We start from the raw sequence: 14,514 nt of genomic DNA, 5'->3' as shown, positions 1-14,514 counted from the left end.
GAGAAGAAATCGGGAACGTGTCGGAAGTTCGCCGAAGAAATCGTCGGAGGCTCGCGGAGATCACCGAGAAGGCTCGGCTACTCGTTAAAAGTCATCACAAAGATTGGGAGCTTGCAGGGAGTCCGTCGGAAGAAGTTCGTCGGAAAGCTCGCCGGAACAAGACTCGACGTTCGCGGTTGAAAATTTGCTTAGGATGTGTTTTGGTTATGTAGTCCACTTGTAATTAGGATTAGGATTAAGAGATAATCCTATATCCTGGTTAGGGGCCAACTGGGCCCAAAGTCAGAGTTGGTTTAGGCTAAAAATTAAGCTAAACCAGCGAACTAGAGAGCCAAGATTGAAGCCCAACTAGTGGCTGAAAACACTGTAGTTGGGCTGAAATCACTGTAGGCGGTGGCACCGCCTAGTTGGGCGGTGGAACCGCCCAGCACCCGAGTGCTGGGCGGTGACACCTCCTTGGCTGGGCGGTTGCACCGTCCAGTACCCGAGTGCTGGGCGGTGGCACCGCCTGGCTGGGCGGTGGAACCTCCAGCACCGGGAACCCTAAAAGAATTCAAATTTTGAAACCCAAAATTTGAATCCTCTTGAGGCCTATAAATACCCCTCAAATCTCAACTGAGGTTACAACTTTTGAGAAGCATTTTGATTGAGAGAAAAGTCTTAGAAAGTCTTAGCAAGTCTTGTTTTCAATTTGCTAGAGAGTTCTCCTCCTTCTTTCTTATTGAAAATTTGTAAGAGGTTGAGCTGCTTGTAAAAGGTTGTAAGAGGGGTGTTTACCCTTCCATTTCAAGAGACTTGCTAGTGGAAGGTGGGAGCCTCATCGAAGAGGGGCCTCGCAAGTGGAGTAGGTCATTTGACCGAACCACTCTAAAAATCGGCGTAATCTCTGGTTTGCTTTTTATTGTTGTCATTTACATTACTACAAATCTTCTTACTGCTTTAGTTTGTATTACTTTTGCTGCGCAACTTTAAGAATACGCCTTCAAGTTAAATTTCTCAAGTTTCGTTCTTAACGTACGAAAGATTTTGATTAAAATCGAAGTTTTAATCCGCTGCACTAATTCACCCCCCCCCTCTTAGTGCCGCTCCGATCCTAACAAGTGGTATCAGAGCAAGGTTATCTCTCATATTTGGTTTAATACCCAAGAGAGATGGCTTACTCCGGCATGCAAGAGGGCCATTCTATTGCACGACCACCTTTGTTTAATGGGTCGGATTACACATATTGGAAGACTCGCATGAGAATCTTCCTCATTTCTATGGACTTTGAGCTTTGGTCTATTGTCGAGAATGGATTTCAAAAATCTTCTCTTCCGATGAGCGAATGGAATGAATCGGAGAAGAAGGTTTTTGCTTTAAATGCAAAGGCTATGAATGCCTTGTTTTGTGCACTAGACAAAAACGAATTTAATCGTGTTTCAATGTGTGATTCGGCTTTTGATATTTGGAGAACTCTTGAGGTCACTCATGAAGGCACTAGCCGAGTGAAAGAGTCCAAAATCAACATCCTTGTGCATTCTTACGAACTTTTCCGAATGAAACCAAGTGAGTCCATCGGAGACATGTACACCCGGTTTACGGATGTCATCAATGGACTCAAAGCTCTTGGTAAAGATTTTACTAACTTTGAACTAGTAACTAAAATCTTAAGATCCCTCCCTAAAAGTTGGGATCCAAAAGTTACGGCCATTCAAGAGGCCAAAGACCTTAAAGCATTCCCTCTTGAAGAACTCATTGGGTCTCTAATGACCTACGAAATGACATGTCAAGCTCATGACGAGCTCGAGAACCCCCTTCCAAAGAACAGGAAGGATATGGCACTCAAATCACAAGAAGACCACTTGAAAGGAACATCAAGTGATGAGGACAGTGACAATGACATTGCACTTTTGACTCAAAAGTTTAAAAAATATTTAAGAAAGAACAGATTTAAAAATAATACAAAAAATAAATTTGAACAAAAGAAAGACCAAGTGATTTGCTATGAATGCAAAAAACCGGGACACTACAAGAACGATTGTCCTCAAGCCAAAAAGAGGACATCAAAGAAGAAGGCGTTCAAGGCAACGTGGGATGATTCAAGTGCATCCGAAGAAGAGGAGTCCAACACCGAGCAAGTTGCTCATTACGCGCTAATGGCGTTAGGAGAAGAGGTATGTGATTTATTTAATGAAGATTTATCTTTTGAAGAACTGTCTATCGCTTTTCATGAATTATTTGATGAATGTAGAACTGTTAGCAAGAAGTTAAGTATCTTAAAGAAAGAGCATGCTTTGCTACAAGATAAGTTTGATAGTCTTCAAACTCCTCCATGCTCTAAGTGTGAGCACTTAGAAGCAATAAAAAATGAAAATATGTTTCTTAAGGAAACCTTAAACAAGTTTAAGGTTGGTAGCAAAGGATTAGATATGATCCTTGCAAACAAGGGTCACATCGCAAATAGAAATGGAATTGGATTTGTAAAAGGATTACATCAAAATCCCACCACTTTCGTAAAAGGACCTACATTACATGTTTCCTCTTATGTGAAATGCAACTTTTGTTACAAATCCGGACATATTGCCTACAAATGCCCATTTAGGAAAATTAGTTCACAAAAATTAATATGGGTTCCTAAAGGAACTATAAAGAATTCAATCATAAATAACAAAGTTAGTGGGTCAATTTTTGAGGCACCCAAAATCAAATGGGTACCTAAAAATCATCCTCTTTTGTAGACAAACCCACAAGCTAGGAGCAAGAGATGGTATCTCGATAGTGGATGCTCAAGACATATGACTGGAGATCCATCTCATTTCTCTATGCTCACTAGCAAAGAAGAAGGATACGTTACCTTCGGAGACAACAACAAGGGCAAAATCATTGGCAAGGGAACTATTGGTAACAAATTTAATTTTTCCATTGATGATGTCTTACTAGTTGATGGATTGAAACATAATCTCTTGAGTATTAGTCAACTATGCGATAAAGGTTACATCGTTAGATTTGAATCAAATATGTGCATTATTGAAAAACCAAATCATAACATGACTATGATTGCTTTAAAACAAAATAATGTCTATACCATCAATCTTGATGAACTAAGTAATGAAATGTGCTTCTCCGCCGTAAATGATGATGCTTGGCTTTGGCATAGGAGATTAGGCCATGCAAGCATGAAAACAATATCTAAGATCTCATCTCAAGAATTAGTACGAGGAATTCCAAATATAAAGTTTATTAAGGACAAAGTATGCGATGCATGTCAACTAGGCAAACAAATAAAAACAAGCTTCAAACCAAAAAATCAAATTAGCACTACTAGACCATTACAATTGATCCATTTGGACTTATTTGGACCAATTGATACAACAAGTCTAGGTGGAAGCAAATATGCCTTTGTGATTGTGGATGACTACTCTAGATACACTTGGACCTATTTCTTAGCTCACAAAAGTGATTGCTTCAAGTGTTTCTCTAAATTTTGTAAACTCACTCAAAATGAAAAAGGCTTCATGATTTCATCAATTCGGAGTGATCACGGTGGTGAATTCCAAAACCGTGACTTTCAAAATTTTTGCGAAAGTAATGGGTACAATCACAACTTCTCAACTCCAAGAAATCCTCAACAAAATGGAGTAGTTGAAAGGAAAAATAGAAACCTACAAGAAATGGCAAGAACTATGTTGAATGAACATAGTTTACCTAAGTACTTTTGGGCCGAAGCCGTAAATACGGCTTGCTACATCATGAATAGAGTCCTAATAAGACCATCCTTATCCAAAACTCCCTATGAATTATGGAATAACAAAAAACCAAACATCTCCTATTTTAAAGTTTTTGGTTGTAAATGCTTTATTTTAAATGAAAGGGATGCTTTAGGAAAATTTGATGCTAAATCCGATGAAGGCATCTTTCTTGGTTACTCTTCCGTTTCTAAAGCTTTTCGGGTTTTTAATAAAAGAACTTTAGTAATTGAAGAGTCTATTCATGTAGTTTTTAATGAAATTTCCGATTTAAAGAAAAATGATTTTGATGATGATCTTGGTTTTGATAATTTGAATTTAAATGAACCCTCTCCTCAAAATAGCCTTTTGAATGCATCTTCTTCCGAAATTTCTTTACCAAAAGAATGGAAGTATGTAGATGCTCATCCAAAAGAGCAAATTATAGGAGATACATCAAAAGGGGTTCAAACTCGTTCTTCTTTCAAAAATTTCTGTGCTAACGCCGCTTTCCTTTCTCAAATTGAACCTAAATGCATTGACGAAGCCTTAAAAGATGATTTTTGGATCATTGCAATGCAAGAAGAATTGAACCAATTTGAGAGGAATGAGGTATGGAAGCTTGTTCCTAGACCAAGTGACCACTTAGTCATAGGTACTAAGTGGGTCTTTAGAAACAAGCAAGACGAAAATGGTATCGTGGTTAGAAACAAGGCTAGATTAGTGGCCAAAGGTTTCAACCAAGAAGAAGGTATCGATTACGATGAAACCTTCGCTCCCGTGGCTCGATTAGAAGCCATAAGGATGCTCCTTGCCTATGCTAGCAGTAATAATTTTAAACTATTTCAAATGGATGTTAAAAGTGCTTTCTTGAATGGTTTTATTTCCGAAGAAGTATTTGTCGAACAACCTCCCGGATTTGAAAATTCTCTTCTTCCTAATCATGTATTCAAATTGACTAAAGCTCTCTATGGCTTAAAACAAGCTCCTAGAGCTTGGTATGAAAGGCTTAGTTCCTTTCTTATTTTAAATAATTTTACCAAAGGCAAGGTTGATACTACATTGTTTATTAAACATTTTGAAAATAATTTTCTTATTGTGCAAATTTATGTTGACGATATTGTGTTTGGCTCTTCGGATGAATCCCTATGTGAATCATTTGCCAAATGTATGAGTCTTGAATTTGAAATGAGTTTAATGGGTGAATTAACTTTCTTTTTGGGATTACAAATCAAACAACTTAGTGATGGTATATTTCTTAACCAATCCAAATATACATTAGAATTGTTAAAACGATTTAACATGGATAATTCAAAAGCAATAAACACCCCTATGAGTACTACGACTAAGTTAGATATGGATGAAAATGGTGAAAGTTTCGATCAAAAAACATATAGGGGAATGATAGGTAGTCTACTCTACCTCACTGCGACTAGACCGGATATTATGTTTAGTGTAGGACTTTGCGCTAGGTTTCAATCTAATCCTAAATTATCTCATCTTAAGAGTGTTAAAAGAATATTTAGGTATCTTAAAGGAACTCCAAATTTAGGATTGTGGTATCCAAAATCTGAAAAATTTGATCTAATAGCTTATGCAGATGCCGATTTTGGCGGATGCAGGATAGATAGAAAAAGTACATCCGGAACATGCCAATTTTTAGGACATGCACTTGTTTCTTGGACTTCCAAGAAACAAAATTCAGTTGCACTATCTACGGCGGAAGCCGAATACATTGCTGCAAGTGCATGTTGTGCACAAGTAATTTGGATGAAAAATACATTAGAAGACTATGGAATTCACCTTGAAAATATTCCCATAAAATGCGATAATACTAGTGCCATATGCCTTACTAAAAATCCAATTCAACATTCTAGAACTAAGCACATCGACGTTAGGCATCATTTCATACGCGATCATGTCCTTAACAATAATGTTGTTCTAGAATTCATTGACACAAAGCATCAATTAGCAGATATATTCACAAAAGCCTTGAATGAAGACCAATTTGAATTTATTAGAAGGGAATTAGGTATGTTAAATTGTCCCTAAACAATAAACTTGTTTGATTGGATTTTCCGTAAAGTTTTTCATCTTCTTTCCATCTCTCATTCTCCTTCAAATTCCATATGACATGTTGTGAAATCTCGAAATCGACTTTGATGACTTGATTATGAATTTCAAGTTAGCGATTTGATTTAAATAAGTTTTATCTAAATCATAATCTTGATCTTGCAAAATTGGAATCACAAATAATATCACTTGGCATTCATGAATTGATACTTACAAATATGAAAGTATTGGCATTCATGACTTGAATTTGATTGAAACATTGTATGCTTAAATTCATCATTCTCCTATGTTTCAAAAATTCTTTAAATGCCTTATGTGATGATTAAAAAGTAATGTTGAGATTTTCATGAATTTGACGATTTGAATGAGTTTGTATTCGAATTATGATCTTGACTTCGTGAAATTACTACTTGAATTTTTTATCCCAATCTCTCTCTTATACATCTACAATTTCTATTATTCATAGAAAGAAGAGATTAGATAATATGAATGCATGCTGAATTTTCCTCTAAAATGAACTCTGCGTAAATATTTTTGCATACTTAATTTTCAATGATAAAATCGTTGTATGACAAAATATGTGCTTCAAGTCTCATTTTCCTTTTTGTTGATGACAAAGGGGGAGAAAAGTGATGACTTATATCATTCTTAATAGCATGACAAAATATGAATTGCAAAATCCTTGAGAAAAGTGATCGATCGATGATTATCTTATATGCCTTGCAAAATCCTTGAAAATATCGTAAGATTGATTGATCATATTGAATGCATGTCTAAAATGTATAATCATGCAATTCAAGTTGAAAATCTTTATCTCTTGTCATAGTAAAATTTGTCTCTTATCTTTCAACTTGAAAAAGATTTTCATCAAAGTTTCGTACTTACTATTGTTTAATGAGGATAACGATAGAGTTCTACGATTAGAACTTATCGGGTTATGCTTGAATCCAATGGGATGGAATTCAAGTGTTTTTTTTATCTTCTCATAATATGGCATATAGATAGGGGGAGTTATGTTTAACTCCGTCATCAATTGATTGTCATCATCAAAAAGGGGGAGATTGTTGAATCTCGGATTTTGATGATATAATCAATTGGTGGGTTAATTGATCTAATCCATATTATTGAGTTAAGTGTGCAGGATTAACTACGATAACCAGAAAACATAAAGCAAGGATACCGGAGTCGAGCTCGATGGACGTTTAAGAGACCGAAGAATCATCGGAGATGCTGCCGGAACCATCCGAGAAGAAATCGGGAACGTGTCGGAAGTTCGCCGAAGAAATCGTCGGAGGCTCGCGGAGATCACCGAGAAGGCTCGGCTACTCGTTAAAAGTCATCACAAAGATTGGGAGCTTGCAGGGAGTCCGTCGGAAGAAGTTCGTCGGAAAGCTCGCCGGAACAAGACTCGACGTTCGCGGTTGAAAATTTGCTTAGGATGTGTTTTGGTTATGTAGTCCACTTGTAATTAGGATTAGGATTAAGAGATAATCCTATATCCTGGTTAGGGGCCAACTGGGCCCAAAGTCAGAGTTGGTTTAGGCTAAAAATTAAGCTAAACCAGCGAACTAGAGAGCCAAGATTGAAGCCCAACTAGTGGCTGAAAACACTGTAGTTGGGCTGAAATCACTGTAGGCGGTGGCACCGCCTAGTTGGGCGGTGGAACCGCCCAGCACCCGAGTGCTGGGCGGTGACACCTCCTTGGCTGGGCGGTTGCACCGTCCAGTACCCGAGTGCTGGGCGGTGGCACCGCCTGGCTGGGCGGTGGAACCTCCAGCACCGGGAACCCTAAAAGAATTCAAATTTTGAAACCCAAAATTTGAATCCTCTTGAGGCCTATAAATACCCCTCAAATCTCAACTGAGGTTACAACTTTTGAGAAGCATTTTGATTGAGAGAAAAGTCTTAGAAAGTCTTAGCAAGTCTTGTTTTCAATTTGCTAGAGAGTTCTCCTCCTTCTTTCTTATTGAAAATTTGTAAGAGGTTGAGCTGCTTGTAAAAGGTTGTAAGAGGGGTGTTTACCCTTCCATTTCAAGAGACTTGCTAGTGGAAGGTGGGAGCCTCATCGAAGAGGGGCCTCGCAAGTGGAGTAGGTCATTTGACCGAACCACTCTAAAAATCGGCGTAATCTCTAGTTTGCTTTTTATTGTTGTCATTTACATTACTGCAAATCTTCTTACTGCTTTAGTTTGTATTACTTTTGCTGCGCAACTTTAAGAATACGCCTTCAAGTTAAATTTCTCAAGTTTCGTTCTTAACGTACGAAAGATTTTGATTAAAATCGAAGTTTTAATCCGCTGCACTAATTCACCCCCCCCCCCCCTCTTAGTGCCGCTCCGATCCTAACAATACTTTTATTAGCATACATTTGAGTATATGTGTCAATTACATAACTGCATCATCAATGTTTATTCCTCTCATAAATTATAAAATTAAAAAAAATTAATATGACTACATAATATATCATGATAGTCTTCATAAAAATATAAAAATAAAAGAACTATTATTCTAATATCATCGAGGGAATAAATTAGCCTATAATGAGCCTTTCAATATTGGGAGCCTAACATATAGTAATAATAAACTAATTGATTGATTATAGGATATATTAAAAATTAAAAAAATTAAAATGTATGATAGTGTATGAACAAAGTTTAACTTCTAACTCCTATCGCTATGGTGAATGTTTATTACTCTTATGTAAATGTATATAAAGAGTTTAATTATAAAAGAGACTCAAAACAATGTTTCTCACATGTTGTAACCCTACATACATTCCTAATAAGATATGTGAGTGCCACATATGTCATTTAATGTAATAAAACTTTATTTTTTTAAAAAATAAAACTTTATAAAGAACTTCACTGTATGGCATAGCCATTTTATTAATTTTTTGTTCATTAATTGTTTTAATTGTAATCTTTAAAATTTTAAGATTTTTAAGAATTGTTGGATTTAATTTTTAATATTTTTTGTTGTGATTACATATGAAAGTGTATGTCCTTTGGATAAAACACTTTCATGGGAATATTTGGTTCACTTTTAGGCTCCATATAGAATCCTAAAAGAATCTTAATTAATCTAATTCAGATCAATACAAGTTTTTTGTTTTTTAATTCTTTTAATATATTTTTTATTCTATATTATTACTTAGTTTGCTGAAAGAGGCGGATCAAGACACTCTATGTTCATGCTTATAAGATGGATAATATCGATTAAATCTTATAATAAAAATCTTAATTAATTCTATACATAGGGATGAGATTTTACATAGTGAATATGTACCATCTGATTTTTTAATTATTTAATTATTTTATTATTTTATTATTTTCTTAATCAAAATTTAAATACCTTATTTTTACCTCAATAGAAAGATCCGAGCATATTGATACAAGATTTTATTTTATAAAAAAATATATTAAGAATAAAAAAATAAAACTACTTCATGTTTAGTATGTTAGATATAGTCATAAAATCTCTTAAATTTAAAGTATTTTAACAAGAAGGTTAGTATGTTAGATGAAAATAAGTTTAAAGGGAGTTAGTGTTAAAATTAAAAATATCTTTTTTCAAATGCACCATGAAAATTTTATTGTATTAAGAAGTGAAACATATTGAAGGCGCCAAATGAGATTCAAGAAAAAAATTAAATGTTAGATATTAAAAAAATAAATATGATATATTAAATGTTGGATTAATAAAAGATAATCAAATATCGGATTAAAAAAGATTTAAAAAATCTCAAGGAAAAAAAGATTCATGTTAAACGTGACATATTTGATGTATCCACGGGAAGATACAAACCCCATCTATTGTATAGAGTAATACAGTCTGAATTGTAATGATGATATTTGAAGTCGAACAAAGATGCTTTGCTTTGTCACTATCGTCACAGTTCTATCACTCTCCTTATACATTCAACATGTTATTTGTTCAGCAAGTCTCTGACTAACACAGCAGTCCCTAATAATTCCAAACAGGCTAAAAGAAACGTATGAATATAAAGTATACGCAAAAAGTTCAACGTAGATGAGTCATATATGTGTACATATAGTTGCTTCGATTATTAGCTCGGATGATGTCAAACGGAGTCGACCGCCATCCTACGTGAAAGGGATCTCATCGCCTTTGTCCGACCACACCATGGCCATAAAGATTAATGGACAAGTACAATGAGCTCTTGTTCCTTTCACACTAAACACGTCGACTTAGGTATGACGTCCCAACCAAAGAATTATTTTCATCTTAATCCCCGACCGAATCCTCGAGCGAATTTAGACCGAAGCGGTTTAAGATGGCGGGCTGTGACAACAACTCCACAGAAGAGACTGATCACCGGGACGATGACGATGACGATGACGATGCCTTGTTCTCGTGGCATTGATAGAGGGCTAGCAAGGAAATGAGACATGAAAATGCCCTGTTAAGTAAGGCGTCCTGGGGAACCGGCCTTTCAACCTTTTCTCCCGCGGTGGTGTTAGTGGCTGCTGCTTTTTGAGCTGCATGCACAGCACAAGGGATTAAACGAGAGTAATGGAAGTATGCGAAGTGGCATGGTCCGCTACGAGAGGACCGTGACTTTGGAAGGAGAAGGAACGGGAAGTGGCAGGTGAGTGCTACACATCTCTCCACTCATGAGCCTCTTCCCAACTAGGAGTGTGGTGTGATGTATCGTGTCTTTCTCCATTGTCACCGCCAGCGACGACGAGTGCCGTGAAAGATACCGAGCAACGTGCCCTTTGCTCGTCGTTTCCGTTTCCCGAGAACGAAGACGAGCGATTTCGTTCCCAAAGTAAATAGCGCACGTTAACCTCCTCAGGCATTATTGAGGAGAGTGACGTTGTTCCTACCCGTTCATCTCTTCCCACCTCATCCACCGGCCTCGGGACTTGGGGTCGACAGCCTGGGCCCCTTGGGGACCCACGAAAGCTTTTCTTGGACCGAGAATCCGCCTCATCTGGCGGCGACAGGGTGTACGAGTGGGTTTTTTTACCTCGATGTCGACCAAACCGCCACGTGGTATCAGGCCAGGGCGGTATAAATTTGCCGTGGGACCGGGAAACACAAAAACTAACATCTGGCGATACGAGCCTGGACGCGTGTCGAAACAGGAAAACAGATGCTGGAGACGATGTGCGTGATGGCATCCACGAATCGAGTCCCGAGAAGTATCGATTCTTCTCGGCCAATTAGTACTCCTCGAAAAGGTTTACGCCTTCGAAGAAAGGCTGGCGCTGACAATAAAAGAAAAAAAGAACGACCCAGATCCTTTTCTTACCTCGATCCACACCGTCCATCGAGGATTAAACGGCATCGAAGGCCATCGGTCCCACCTACCGACATGTGGGCCTTGGCATCGACGCAGAAAGCCCGAGACGGGTAGGATGCACCCCGCCTTTCCCCAAACGACAACGGATCACGTCATATCCACCAACAGTACGATGCCACGTCCACACCGGCGGACCACACCCGTGTGTGACACTTCGCGCCACCTCAACAGTTGAAAAAGATAAATAAATATACAAAATACATATGTAAATAAAGAAACCTTCTTTATTACTATATGGAGTGCCCGTGGTTTTAGACACGCACGTAACCCTTCGATATTTACAGTTACCAGAGCCTTCAAACAACATACTTTTTACTGTACAACTCTCTGAAATAACTATCAGTTATTTATCACCACAACGACAATGCCTGGAACACTTGCTTTAAAGAAGCCTTCACCTGTTCTGCTCTTTTTTCCTGGCGCGGTAACTATGTGATTGTGCTACGACTCCATTGGAACTCGTGGAAGAGTAGGTGAGCGACTAGAACTCCAGTATCAGGCTTCCGAAGGGAGCCCTATGGGGGATGCCCTTCCTTCTCTTGGCGCTGCTGAGGCTGGCGGCGGTCGGCGGCGGCGTCGACGGAGTGAAGCTGTGTGTCACATTGCTCTTCTCGCTGCCACGGCTGGTGCTCGTGTAAGACTCATCTGTGTCTGACTCCGTCGTTGACTTTATCTTGATGGCCTCGTGTAGGATTTTGTTCTTCCTCTTGCGGTCTGGTGCGGTGCCGGCCATCTGAAACGGACATTTCGCCAAACAATTGGTTAGGGAAGGAGATGGCAGATGAATGATTGATGATGCCGCAGAGATTGAATCAAATGGCATGGAGGTGGGGACCTTGCAGCCGAGGGAGCAGAAGCGGAAGGAGTCGAGCAGGCTCCGGCCGCAGACCTCGCAGTTGTTGGTGACGCCCTTGCGCGGCCTCGGCTGGGGGCGTTCGTTGAGGAAGACGACGCGGGCGCTGTTGATGATGTACGTCTGCACGCCGGTGAGGTCCAGCACCTTCTGGATCTCGGAAACTCTGATCACGTCGTGGTAGGAAGACCTCCGTATCTGTAACCAACACCAGGAGAGAACAAGCTCGTCATCGCAAGGAATTCGATCGATCGTTTGGTTTCTGCGAGACGGAGAGAAAAAGGGCGGGAAAAGTTGGGAGTTGAGCGACTAGAATCGAGGGAAGACACTGATGATGCAGTTCTGTATAAGAAGTTTATGGTGATAAGAAACAAGGAGATCTTCGAAGGAACCATTTCCACGGTAGGACAAGGAGGTCGGCTTCTAGTACAATCGGAAGAAAGGCTCACCGAAAGCAGACGAGCAGAAGATGAAATGGACCTGAATCGGGTGGTGGCCGCGGTGGCGGTCGAGACAGAAGGAGCAGAGGGCGCCGCTCATGCAATCGAGACAGTACATGTTGCATTCGTTCCTGTGGGAATCAGCGTGGTACTTGCATTGGACGAAGAAGTTCGTCGACAGAAGCGGCCGCAGCCACGGTGGCCACCGGCCTCCCTCCTCCTCCACCGTCCCTCCTCCACCCTGTTCCATTCCGTATCACTATCATCAGAATCCCACACCAAAGCAAATCGCTGCCAGCTTTCGAACGCAGCAATAACCATTTTTCGCTAACAATGAAGGAGAAAAGAAACATCACCATGGTTCGCCTGTTCTTGATGTTTAGCTCTCTGAATGGAGATTCTCGATCATTAGACAAAAACCCTCCTTTCTTCTCTGCTTACTTGAAGTTGCCGGAATCAGACAGCTGACAGAAAGAGGAGAGGAAAGATTTCAAAGGAGAGAGAAAGAGAGAGGAAGAAAGCAGAAGCATTCGCCAGAAGGAGCCATTGTTGACTTGGAGAGAGAATGGGGGTGTGGAAGGAGCAGAGCGTGGAGTCGCTCTTATCCTCTCACAAGACTTGTAAGAAGCGTTAATTGCAAGTAACTTTTTTTAGCTTTTCATCTCCCCCCCATCATCATCCCACACCCACTTGTTTATTCCTGATGCATGTCTCTGTCTCCCTTCTCTTTCTCTACGTTATTTCCCGTGCTTTCATGGCTTCATGTTTACTGCTTCTGTGCCCGTTCCTCTTCGACCCAATCACAACAATGCCATCGGGCTCGAGTTCATTTCACAGGCCAATTAGCTGCGACTCGTTCCACACGCTCTCTTATTTTTGAGGGTCAAAGTCCATGATGGGGGCCAGTTCAGCACTGAGGAATTGGAATCTTTCGTTAATGGAGTGTTTCTCCCATCTGCCATTAAAAATTCCATTAGCACTGGGCCCTACACCCCGCAATGTGGGACCTGCGGACACTTGATTGATTGAGCTATGATTGTGTGTTCTTTAATTGAATCTGGATAGCTTCTCTGAAAGCGATTACTACCGGTCTGATATGAAAGAATAACTTCAATTATTTTGTAAAAGAATATATTAACTAAATTATATAATTACAAGAAGAACTCTATAGATTATTAGAGTATAAAAAATGGATCAACCGAGAGGACCACTCTCCTCTCTAAAATAATACATTCCTGATCGAAGTGGAACTTCATGAACAGAAACACTTATTTTATGTATACTCTTTGTTTGGCTTGCTGCTGCGGAGTCAAATGTTTGAGAACGAAGAAACCACATGGAGACGACACGCGTGCAATGCTGTGGCTGCAAAGCTACTGAATGGCATCCCTTGTTTCCCGTGTAAGGCCGAAATGTGCGGGATATTTGGGACTTTGTTGCTGCTGCAGCTGTTGTTGCTTCCTGTAGCATTGATTGCAAACAATAATATTCCAGCAGCTGCGATGATAATGATAATAATAATAATAATAATAATATCTTCAGATTTGCCCTTGGAAAATGTGACGCAGACTGATGGGCCAACAATATTATTATGGGCTCAGTCGATTACTCTTGGACTCCGGAGATGCCAAGTCACGACCCAACAGGTAGATTTGGCACCATGAATGGGCTCTGCCTCCGCACCTCCGTTGGCACCTACAGCCCCCAGCTAGTGAAGGATGAATGACCCAGCTTTTGATGGATTACGTCTTTCTCTGAATGTGTATGTCTCATCCATCTACCTACCTGCGTACCTACCACTGCATCGAATAGTGATCGTGCGATAGTTTCACTACACACGCACGCATGTCAGAACTCATCAGTAGTCGCGTAGCCATCACCTCACACCTCTCTTGTTGTCGACATGATCTCTCGCCCGGTGATGGGTAACGAGCTGCTTCACTCCTGCAGCTATCACCTCACGTCACAGCTCGCACGGATCCTCCTCTCCTTCTTCCGAAGCACTGAAGTAGCCAAGCCTCTCCACTGCTGTACGAACAAACAAAGGCTCCTCGATCTGACGATTAAATCTGAGAGCCTGATCATCTTTATCGTGTCATGTTCGACGCCTATCAC

General features: G+C 39.8%; 1 protein-coding gene across 1 annotated transcript; it reads right to left on the bottom strand.

Annotated features, from left to right (window-relative positions):
* Window positions 1-11,310: 11,310 nt before the first annotated feature.
* Window positions 11,311-12,990, bottom strand: LOC135635293 (protein RGF1 INDUCIBLE TRANSCRIPTION FACTOR 1-like). Its single transcript, XM_065146271.1, has 4 exons — window positions 12,756-12,990; window positions 12,440-12,640; window positions 11,942-12,157; window positions 11,311-11,839 (listed from the first exon to the last, which is right to left on the bottom strand). Exons 1-4 carry the CDS (start codon window positions 12,756-12,758, stop codon window positions 11,588-11,590), a joined length of 672 nt encoding a protein of 223 aa, XP_065002343.1. The 5' UTR covers window positions 12,759-12,990; the 3' UTR covers window positions 11,311-11,587.
* Window positions 12,991-14,514: the final 1,524 nt, after the last annotated feature.

This window comes from Musa acuminata, chromosome BXJ3-4 (assembly GCF_036884655.1).
Source record: "Musa acuminata AAA Group cultivar baxijiao chromosome BXJ3-4, Cavendish_Baxijiao_AAA, whole genome shotgun sequence".
NCBI lineage: Eukaryota > Viridiplantae > Streptophyta > Magnoliopsida > Zingiberales > Musaceae > Musa > Musa acuminata.
The sequence above is the reverse complement of the archived record's forward strand: the minus strand, read 5'-3'. Positions and strand labels throughout refer to the sequence as shown.

What these genes read in the sequence shown, in the direction of transcription:
- LOC135635293 (XM_065146271.1), bottom strand. An exon ending in GCGGCCACCACCCGATTCAG is followed by an intron (nt 12,158 to 12,439) that starts GTCCATTTCATC and finishes TGTTGGTTACAG; the next exon opens with ATACGGAGGTCTTCCTACCA. An exon ending in TCTGCTCCCTCGGCTGCAAG is followed by an intron (nt 11,840 to 11,941) that starts GTCCCCACCTCC and finishes TGTCCGTTTCAG; the next exon opens with ATGGCCGGCACCGCACCAGA.